General features: G+C 43.6%; 1 protein-coding gene across 3 annotated transcripts; it reads left to right on the forward strand.

Annotated features, from left to right (window-relative positions):
* Positions 1 to 967: 967 nt before the first annotated feature.
* LOC115206611 (P2Y purinoceptor 2-like) lies at positions 968 to 7414 on the forward strand. 3 transcript variants are annotated; one of them, XM_029773756.1, is made up of 4 exons: positions 968 to 1039; positions 5218 to 5969; positions 6060 to 6087; positions 6804 to 7414. In XM_029773756.1, exons 2-4 carry the CDS (start codon positions 5236 to 5238, stop codon positions 7029 to 7031), a joined length of 990 nt encoding a protein of 329 aa, XP_029629616.1. In that variant the 5' UTR covers positions 968 to 1039; positions 5218 to 5235; the 3' UTR covers positions 7032 to 7414. The 3 variants fall into 3 exon arrangements, with proteins under 3 accessions (XP_029629616.1, XP_029629614.1, XP_029629615.1); XM_029773754.1 differs by having other exon boundaries at positions 5218 to 6087; XM_029773755.1 differs by lacking the exon at positions 968 to 1039 and adding an exon at positions 3065 to 3148 and having other exon boundaries at positions 5218 to 6087.
* The last annotated feature ends 3572 nt before the right edge of the window (positions 7415 to 10986 follow it).

Genomic DNA, 10986 nt, shown 5'->3' on the forward strand with positions numbered 1-10986 from the left:
GCTATCGGGAGAGCTGACAGGAGGGCTGTTAGGAGGGGGTGGGGTCTGTTGGGTTGGTGGGTCCTGTGTTGTCTGGTCCATTGTGGTGTTTAGGTTGTGGTCCGGGTCTGAGGTGGGCTGTTCTGCTGGCTTGTCTGGGGGAGTGTCCTGCTCTCTGTTACACCTCAGCTTTCTGACCTCGTCCTTCAGTGCCATGTGTGCCTCTTTAAGTTCTCTCACCTCAGTCCGTAGAGCAGCCAGCTCTCTCAGACAGCCGTCCATCTCCACCTTCTGCCCTACGGGTCTTGTTGGGGGAGTGTTGTGGTGCTGGTTTGTCTCTCTCTCTCTCTCTTTCTCTCTTTCTCTTTCTGTTTCTCTCACTCTCTCTTTTTCTCTCTCACACAGACAGACAGACAGACAGACAGACAGACAGACAGACAGACAGTTTGGGATTTGCTGTTGGGGGTATGATTTATGAGGATGGATTGGTTTCACATATTTGTGTGTGTGTGTGTGTATGTGTGGCTTTGTGTGTGCATGAACGTGTGTTTGTGTGTGTGTGTGTGTGTGGGAATGACGGGTGTGTTTTTTGTATTTGCGTGGGTGCGTGTATGTATATGTATGTGCGTTTGTTAAGGTGTGCAGGTGTTTCATGTGCTCCTTACTGCAAAACCAATTACCCTCTGGGACAAATAAAGTTTCAACTTGAACAGGTGAGTGGGTCTCACTCACACCTCCAGCCGTGACAGCTGGTTAATCATCCAGGTGGGCCAGTGTGTTGACAGAGCTTGCCCCAGAGCAGAGAGAACTGAGCGAGGAGCAGGCCTAGGGGTTATGGTTTATGGTTAAGGTCATGTAATCATTAATACACTGTGTTTTTGGAACAGGTAAGACATTTCTCACCACCCACACCTCTATTCCACAGAGAGAGGGTGGTGGTGTGGGGGGGGGGGGAATGGCTGCCATCTGTCCAACTGTACTCTTTAAGATCTCCTTAATCATCTGTGCATTCAGGTGTGGTTTTATATCTACCCAGGAGGGTCTGCGTTTCGCCAGTCAGGTCAGTCTCAGCGTTGATGTTTATACCTGTGATCAAAGATTACAGTAAAGTTTGTGTGTAATGGGTGTGTGGTATAGATTACAGTAATGTTTGTGTGTAATGGGTGTGTAGTGTAGATTACAGTAACGTTTGTGTATAATGGGTGTGTAGTGTAGATTACAGTAATGTTTGTGTGTAATGGGTGTGTGGTGTAGATTACAGTAACGTTTGTGTATAATGGGTGTGTAGTGTAGATTACAGTAATGTTTGTGTGTAATGGGTGTGTGGTGTAGATTACAGTAACGTTTGTGTATAATGGGTGTGGTGCAACATTTGGGTTATTGTCCATTTGTCAGTTTTCTTCCACATAAAAGCCTAAAGAGATTTGTGAGCTTGCCCTGTTCCTGTCCCGGCTAACTTGTGTGTTGTGGAGAATAGTTATGTGAATGTGATATGGAGCAGTGCTTTCCTAGCGTTGGATTGGGATTCACTCCTGGGTTTAGTTGATACCTTGTGGGTCGCAGTCTACTGTAAGTTATGATTGATTTCTGATGGGTCTGGCTTGAAACTGGGTCCTGGATATAAAAACATTGGTTTTATTTACTTGATGTGTCACAATAACTCAAAAAGCTTCAGGTAGGTCATAACTGACCACACGCACACGTACACACACACGCACACACACACACACAGAGGTATGTCTTACTATACTTGTGAGGACTTTTTGGGACCAACAAATGATTCAAAATCCAAACACAAACCTCAGCCATTCAAGAGCAACTGCAACAGATGTTCTTTAACCCCGGTGAAATTTCACTCATTGATTTATTATTCATATGGCTCTGTCTGTCTGTCTGTCTGTCTGTCTGTCTGTCTGTCTGTCTGTCTGTCTGTCTGTCTGTCTGTTTTGAGCTGTCTGTCTGTCTGTCTGTCTGTCTGTCTGTCTGTCTGTCTGTCTGTCTGTCTGTCTGTTGAGCTGTCTGTCTGTCTGTCTGTCTGTTGAGCTGTCTGTCTGTCTGTTGAGCTGTCTGCCTGTCTGTCTGTCTGTCTGTCTGTCTGTCTGTCTGTCTGTCTGTCTGTCTGTCTGTCTGTCTGTCTGTCTGTTGAGCTGTCTGTCTGTCTGTTGAGCTGTCTTTCTGTCTGTCTGTCTGTCTGTCTGTCTGTCTGTCTGTCTGTCTGTCTGTCTGTCTGTCTGTCTGTCTGTCTGTCTGTTGAGCTGTCTGTCTGTCTGTCTGTCTGTCTGTCTGTCTGTCTGTCTGTCTGTCTGTCTGTCTGTCTGTTGAGCTGTCTGTCTGTTGAGCTGTCTGTCTGTCTGTCTGTCTGTCTGTCTGTCTGTCTGTCTGTCTGTCTGTCTGTCTGTCTGTCGAGCTGTCTGTCTGTTGAGCTGTCTGTCTGTCTGTCTGTTGAGCTGTCTGTCTGTCTGTCTGTTGAGCTGTCTGTCTGTTGAGCTGTCTGTCTGTCTGTTGAGAAAGACAGAAAGGCAGTATCTACAGCTGAGATCTGCTCAGAGAGGGTTTTCTTTTGTATTGACTTTAGACAAACACATAAATCAACTTGTATTAGGTATAGATGTACAGGTAGGTAATATAATATTGTGAGTGTTGGTGATATACTAACAGAAGGTAGTAAAGAAAGGATATCCTAGGAAATCATATAATTGCCATAATTGCTAGATTCACATGGATCATTAGCTAAACAAAGTGCATAGTGAGTTATAGAATCAGAAGGGGCAACTTGTTCTTTCCAGAAGACAGACCGGGCCATCAGTAAACTGTTACATACAGTAGGTAAATGTTGATCCTGAGTCCCTCCCTGTCTCCCTGTCTGTGTGTGTGCAGGCTGAAGAGTGACAAACATGACTGTCACTCACACACACTCACACATGAGCATGGAGACACATTGTGGAAAGCATTCTGTGTATCTCTGAGAGGAAGAAGCATTGGGAGAATCTTGGTGAGTTGGCCTAACCAGCTGATAGTGTCAGGGCAGACACAAGCTCCTCTGGCTGAAGTAGTGCATCAGTAATCTATTATGTTTGTTGTTGTTGTTAGAGTCTAGTACAGAAGTTGGACCTAGTTGCTGAACACAACTGGACTGTGTTCCTTTAAGACCGGAGCAGCTTTTCTCACTGTGAGTAACTAGTACTGGTATTAGCTACTACTGCTCTGTGGGGGTGAGAGGGTACAGGACAGGAGAAGCTCTGACGTGTTCCCTCTGGTATTGCTGTACTGTGGGGGTGAGAGAGAGAGGCTTGCATGTGTTTTGTAAATTGCACTCCTTCAGAGAGAGAGAGCGAGAGAGAGAGAGAGAGAGAGAGAAAAAGAGAGAGAGAGAGAGAGTATGTTCGCTTTTGTACTTTAAATATTTGCACATAATGTGACATTTGAAATGTCTTTATTCTTCTGTGAATGTGATGTTTACCTTTATTTTTTATTGTTTATTTCACTTTTGTTTATTATCTACTTCACTTGCTTTGGCAATGTTAACATATATTTCCCATGCCAATAAAGCCCCTTAAGTTGAATTGAGTTAGCTAACTAGCTCATCTGTTAAAACGTATGATGTAGTATAAACTCTTAGGAAAAGAACGTGCTAACTAGAAGCTAAAAGAGTTCTTGTGCTGTCCCGATAGCAGAACCATTTAAAAAACCGTTTTAGGTCTCGATACAGAACGCTTTTCCCCCAGGGCCGTGTGTCTGTGTCTTTGAATCTACATGCAGCCTGTACACACATGGTACGCTTGTTACCGTAGGTGTTCATACCTTTTATGTGTGTGTGTGTGTGTGTGTGTGTGTGTGTGTGTGTGTGTGTGTGTAAGGGTGTTTCTTTATGAGTCTGTTGTACAGTAGGTCCATATATGAAAGCTGTTGAAAAGTTAACAGTTTACATCTTAATCTCATGGATTAGATCTTCATCATTACAAAGTTGAAACACCACATTCATGCTAATTGTGTTGCTGTACCACGTCGTGTGTGTGTTTCTCTGTATTATCGTTAGGGTTGCTAAGATACCCGTCATTTATGAAAGTTACCAGAATTAATTTAGGTAATTAACAGAAAATCTATGGAAATCTATCGTGACTTTGGTCATTTATACTTCAATAACTTTTTAAAAATGTATTATTCATATACAGTATAATATTCATTTTGTTTATGTGTGCATATTGTAGATGAGTTTCTAGTAGATATGGTTCATACCAGATGGTTCAAGAGATAATTGACTAATTCATTTTAAAAAGCATCTAATCAACGATAGCATTATTCTCAATTAACTTTTCCAACTAGATACTTTTTTCTCTCACAATTGCCACTATTTTGCCGCCAAAACATTGACTGTAAATACGTTTTGATATAGTAAAATAAATAGAAGTTTGTAAAAGAAAATAATAAATAAAATATATTTCATGCTGAAACCTTCATATTAAACCTTCATATTCACTAAATGTATGGTTTATATTTAGGATGATGTTTTACAGCTTTGCAATTCAATTTTTTTAAATATATTTTTTTAAATCATCTGATTCATTTATTTCATATATTTTACATGTGATAAGACCACACAGAGGGCCAGAGATTATTAGACACCTGTGATAATCTGAAGTACCCAAAGGGACCACTAGATGTATTGTGATAGATTACGTAAAATCCTTGAAAGACACCACAATTCTGGTAGTTTACTGGTAAACTTTTGAAAGTTTCCAGTAATATACCCTCCCTTTGCGACCCTAGTTATCATATCCTGTTGCCATGACCTATCCAAACAGGACAATAACTTCTCAAAGGATCACTAACTACCTGTTGGAACAGCTTGGACATAAATCACTATCTCCTCGTCCATGCCTCTTCCTCCACTCCTCCCTCTCTTATCTGCCTCTTCCTCCACTCCTCCCTCTCTTATCTGCCTCTTCCTCCACTCCTCCCTCTCTTATCTTGGCATTTAGGAAAGACACATATGATGGAATTATGGGTATTATGCCAAAATGAGCTTCAGATTCCAGCTGCGGCATTCATGCGTATGCGTTTAGAAGCAAGTAAACAGAGACATTTAGCCATAGCTTTAGTGTGAAGAGTTATATAAGTGGATAGTACAGTTTTATCATTACTATCCCACTTTAGCTTCTTGCTCTCTGTGTGTGTGCGTGCGTGCGTGCGTGTGTGTGTGTGTGTGTGCATATTAGTAAATCTCTGTATCTTCCTCAGATCTGTTTATGAACAAAGATGGCTACCTTCGCCAACCACTCAACCAACGAGAGCAGCGGGCAAAACCGCCGCTGTAGCTTCAAGGAGGACTTCAAGTACATCCTGCTTCCTGTCAGCTACACCCTGGTCTTCGTGATTGGCCTAGCCCTGAACTTCACGGCCATGTACGTGATCCTGTTCCGTACGAAACGCTGGAAGCCCTCCACGGTGTACATGTTCAACCTGACAGTATGCGACACCCTCTACATCCTCACCCTACCCTTCCTAATCTACTACTACGCCGACGAGAATGACTGGCCCTTCAGCGAGCCGTTCTGCAAACTCATCCGCTTCCTGTTCTACGCTAACCTCTACGGTTCCATCCTGTTCCTGTGCTGCATCAGCCTGCACCGCTTCCTGGGCGTGTGTTACCCGATGAGGTCACTGAGCTGGGTCAGCGCCAGGAGAGCCCGGCTGGTGTCTGTGGCGGTGTGGGCGTGTGTGTTGATGTGCCAGGCTCCCGTGCTCTACTTCTCACGCACCAGGGACGAGGGGACAGAGAGGGTGTGTTTCGACACCACCAGTCCAGAGTTATTTCATGACTTCCTGGTGTACAGCTTGGTGGTGTCTATGCTGCTGTTTGCCTTCCCCTTCATGGTGGTGATGGTGTGCTATGGACTGATGGTGAGGAAGCTTCTGGAGCCCACCTGGGGGGCAGGAGGGAGCCAGTCGAGGGGAGTCGGGGTGATCGCTCCTCATCGCTCCAAACAGAAGTCTGTGAAGATGATAATCATTGTGTTAGCAGCGTTCATGCTGTGTTTCCTACCTTTCCACCTGACCAGAAGTCTGTTCTACTTCCTCAGATACCTGGAGCAGATGGACCCCTCCCAGGTACAGTACCACAACCACTGGAATACTACGCTTTTAAAGGTTCTGCCTGGCTCTCCCTTTCACCCAAGAGCCTGGCTCCAGGTAGCTTCACCTTTCACCCAAGAGCCCGGCTCCAGGGAGCTTCACCTTTCACCCAAGGTGCAGGAGCCCGGCTCCAGGTAGCTTCACCTTTCACCCAAGGTGCAGGAGCCCGGCTCCAGGTAGCTTCACCTTTCACCCAAGGTGCAGGAGCCCGGCTCCAGGTAGCTTCACCTTTCACCCAAGGTGCAGGAGCCCGGCTCCAGGGAGCTTCACCTTTCACCCAAGGTGCAGGAGGCCGGCTCCAGGTAGCTTCACCTTTCACCCAAGGTGCAGGAGGCTGGCTCCAGGGAGCTTCACCTTTCACCCAAGGTGCAGGAGGCTGGCTCCAGGGAGCTTCACCTTTCACCCAAGGTGCAGGAGGCTGGCTCCAGGTAGCTTCACCTTTCACCCAAGGTGCAGGAGGCTGGCCCCAGGTAGCTCAGGCTCAATTCAACAACTGCTATTATGATTGTTGATATTGTCATTATCCTTGACATATAAAGGTAATTTCCATATCGAGAGGATATCTGCAGCATTTACCTTGAATGCGTTCTCCACGAACACGGTAACATTGCCTTTAAAAGGCACATTGTCAACAGCATTACACGGATTGAATCCTTAACCTTTCAATAATTTGTTCTTGTATTCATCCCCAGGTGAGCTGTGAGCTGCTGAAGGCGTCCAGCATGGCCTATATGGTGACACGCCCCCTGGCCAGCGCCAACAGCTGTGTGGATCCCATCCTTTACTTCATGGCTGGGCAGGGTTTCCGTAGTGACCTCGCCAACAAAAATCAGAGCATCGCTAAGGAAATCAGGAAGCGTGATGGCCGCCCTTTCGAAGCAGGTCTGACCGTCAGGAGAGTCAATCTATGTACTGAATAGCTATGGAACAGAGTGAACTCCTTTGGAATGGATAAAACCCCATTGGACAAACACACTGGAAGGATGACTGGCTCCCCTAAACTGAATATTATTTAGCCCATATTATTAGACTGTTTGAAAGAGAATGTATGTCATGATATTTTATTTAATGTTTTATCCCTGACTGGTAAATACTGGGAGATTACACATACAATAGAAATACCAGATGTCTTACTTGAACGCGAGAGGGGAATACAGTAACTCATTGATTGAGATCTGAATTAGGAAGCTAAAGGAAGGAAGAAATACATTGGTTGATGCTGACAGTGTGGAGAGAATATATGCTGCAATTACATGTTAGGGATGTTAGTGATATTGTAATCACAATAAACAGTAAATATAGATTTAGGGGCCGCTGATTGTAGTGTATCTAACAAACCTATCTTCAGGATTACATACACCACACACAGACTGTAAATCAGTCTTAAGACTCGTAAGAGCATTCAGAGAAAGTGGTTCAGCTCCAGGCATGACTTGGGCAGGTTCTTGGGTGTGTCTGGAAAGTCATGAATTAACATCCCAAAGACTCACAGATGGAGCTGGCTATAATCCAGACAGAGAGCTTTATAGAAGCAACACAGGCTCACTGCTAGCTGGCACAACTACAACTTACTAAGAAAAAACTCATGCTTAACCCGTAAGAGTCTAAGCCCTGTCTAAGCCGGAGGGAGGGGGGGACATTTTTTAAGAAGGTCATACCAAGGATCATTTAGCTTTTTGATTTTGAATTGTAAGACCCCTTGAACTATCAAAAACTACAAACACATTAAATAACAGATTCACTACAACAGAGAGTCCCCCACAAAAAATCTAAAGGAAGTTTGTTCTGAAGTGTCTATCATATCTGAACGATATAAGATCAGGAAACATGTGTTTGTATTTTTTTTTTACATGTATTTAACACCTTATTTTTGGCACTAGTCTCCATATACTCTACTGGTCAAATGTTTTAGAGCACCTAATCATTCAAGGGTTTTTATTTGTTTTTACTATTTTCCACATATGCTGAGCACTTGCTGGCTGCTTTTTCCTTCACTTTGCGGTCCGACTCATCCCAAACCATCTGAATTGGGTTGAGGTCAGGGGATTGTGGAGGCCAAGTCATCTGATGCAGCACTCCATCACTCTCCTTCTTGGTCAAATAGCCCTTGCACAGCCTGGAGGTGTGTTGGGTCATTGTCCTGTTGAAAAACAAATGATAATCCCACTAAGCCCAAACCAGATGGGATGGATTATCGCTGCAGAATGCTGAGGTAGCCATGCTGGTGAGCCTTGAATTCGAAATAAATCACAGACAGTGTCACCAGCAAAGCACCCCCACACCATAACACCTCCTCCTCCATGCTACATGGTGGGAACCACGCATGCAGAGATCATCCGTTCATCCACACCGCCTCTCAGAAAGACACAGCGGTTGGAACCAAAAATCTCCAATTTGGACTCCAGACCAAAGGACACATTTCCACCGGTCTAATGTCCATTGCTCATGTTTCTTGGCCCAAGCAAGTCTTTTCTTCTTATTGGTGTCATTTTGTAGTTGTTTCATTGCAGCAATTCGACCATGAAGTCCTGATTCACACAATCTCCTCTGAACAGTTTATGTTGAGATGTGTCCGTTACTTGAATTCTGTGAAACATTAATTTGGGCTGCAATTTCTGAGGCTGGTAACTCTAATGAACTTATCCTCTACAGCAGAAGTAACTCTGGGTCTTCCATTCCTGTGGCAGTCCTCATGAGAGACAGTTTCATCATAGCACTTGATGGTTTTTACAACTGCACTTGAAGAAACTTTCAATGTTCTTTAAAATATCCTTATTGACTGACCTTCATGTCTTAAAGTAATGATGGACTGTCGTTTCTCTTTGCTTATTTGAGCTGTTCTTGCCATAATATGGACTTGGTCTTTTACCAAATAGGGCTATCTTCTGTATACCCCCACTACCTTGTCACAACACAACTGGTTGGCTCAAACGCATTAACAAGGAAAGAAATTCCACAAATTAACATTTAAGAAGGCACACCTGTTAATTGAAATGCATTCCAGGTGACTACCTCATGAAGCTGGTTGAGAAAATGCCAAGAGTGTGCAAAGCTGTCATCAAGGCAAAGGGTGGCTATTTGAAGAATCTCAAATCTCAAATATATTTGGATTTGTTTAACACTTTTTTGGTTACTACATGATTCGATGTGTTCTTTCATAGTTTTGATGTCTTCACTATTATTCTACAATGTAGAAAATAGTAAAAATCAAGAACAACCCTTGAATGAGTAGGTGTTCAAACATTTTGACCGGTAGTGTATTTCCATACATTTTTTCAACTGGTACCAGGTGGACCTTCAGATGAGTCTTGTGAGGCCTGTGGGCATCCAAGAGCAAAACAACCAATATGTACTGTACATGTCGGTGAGAGTCTCACCTTTACACAGAGTGTGTAGCTCAAACAGCTGGGACGCTACAGACAGAAGTTGGCAGATGGGATGTACCAACTTCAGACGAGTCCCAAGACACTTGTGGGGGTCGTAGAGCAAAACGGAGAACACCATTATGTCTGTGAGTCTCATCTTTCCATGTATTTAACACTTGACATCCTGTCAATTTACTGTGCTGATAGTGGATCAATGTTTGTCAACGTCATCCATGTTTGATCAATGTTTGTCAACAGCCTTTATTTTTTGCAACTACAGAGTAATTGTAATTTAACAAACATACAGACTCACACACACACACACACACACACACACACACACACACACACACACACGTTTACCGTTCATGCATTATAACACAAAGCACACACAGACGACTCAAAATAAACCGCTCCTTTATTTCAAGAGTAAAAATATCATACAGAAAAATGTAATTTCATAATAAATACAATCTACAACGTAGAGAAGATGATTTTCCTTCTTTTCTGCAACACTTCCGTTTATACCGTGTCATAAGGAAACAGGGCAGATAAAACATGGACATGTTCAACCAATAAAAATAATCAAATCCAGACAATGGTTCTGAACTGCAAAAACAGCAACATACAGAATATAAAATAATAGTTCAAATTGATCATAATCATCATCATTATCCACCCTTTATAAAATGTAAACTGCAAAACCCAAACTGTGTTTCCACGGTGAAGCAGCTACGTCAGCCACTAATCAAAAAAATCTATTTAAATAACTAAAAAACACAAGTAAAAAACACTTGAAATGCAGCTGAAGGAATGAGATTGAGATGGTGAGTCATGATTTGTATTCCTAAGATAATGTAGTTAGTTCCCTTTAGGAGGACTGCGAATACAGCTTTTACTCAGACTACCCAGAGATGATAGGGTCTGTCTGCATGCTGGAGCAGGAACGTGTGTGTGTGTGTGTGTGTGTGTGTGTGTGTGTGTGTGTGTGTGTGTGTGTGTGTGTGTGTGTGTGTGTGTGTGTGTGTGTGTGTGTGTGTGTGTGTGTGTGTGTAACAATAAGTAACAACACTTGAATGAAAACTCTGAATAATGTGTCTGTAGTGCTTTATCTGTGGGGGCAAAAGAGCCGAGTTGATTATCCTTCTAACTTAGCCTATGTCTGTTGCTAGGCAATCGTCACAAGGCAGGAAGTGAGGTCATGGTTTGAGATAAGTGCCACATGGAGTAGGATGCCACTGATCAATGGTCAGTGAAGCTGGGACGGTCAACTGATCCAAGATCTGTGACACGCCAGGAGAGAGGAAGTCACAGGACAAAGCACACCTCCCCGAAAATGTCTGGGACTGATTTAAGTGTGTCAAAAGAGGCACTGAAAATTACTGGCAAACCCACATCCTGACTCTGTCCCTGACCTTGTCCCTGACCTTGTCACTGTCCCCGACTCTGTCCCTGTCCCTGACCTTGTCCCTGTCCCTGTCCCTGACTCTGTCACTGACTCTGTCACTGA

Source organism: Salmo trutta, chromosome 13, assembly GCF_901001165.1.
Source record: "Salmo trutta chromosome 13, fSalTru1.1, whole genome shotgun sequence".
Lineage (NCBI taxonomy): Eukaryota > Metazoa > Chordata > Actinopteri > Salmoniformes > Salmonidae > Salmo > Salmo trutta.

Coding starts and splice junctions, on each gene's coding strand:
- LOC115206611 (XM_029773754.1), top strand. CDS start 5,236: ATGGCTACCTTCGCCAACCACTCAACCAACGAGAGCAGCGGGCAAAAC. Junction 6,088..6,803: donor AGCAGATGGACCCCTCCCAG/GTACAGTACCAC, acceptor ATTCATCCCCAG/GTGAGCTGTGAGCTGCTGAA.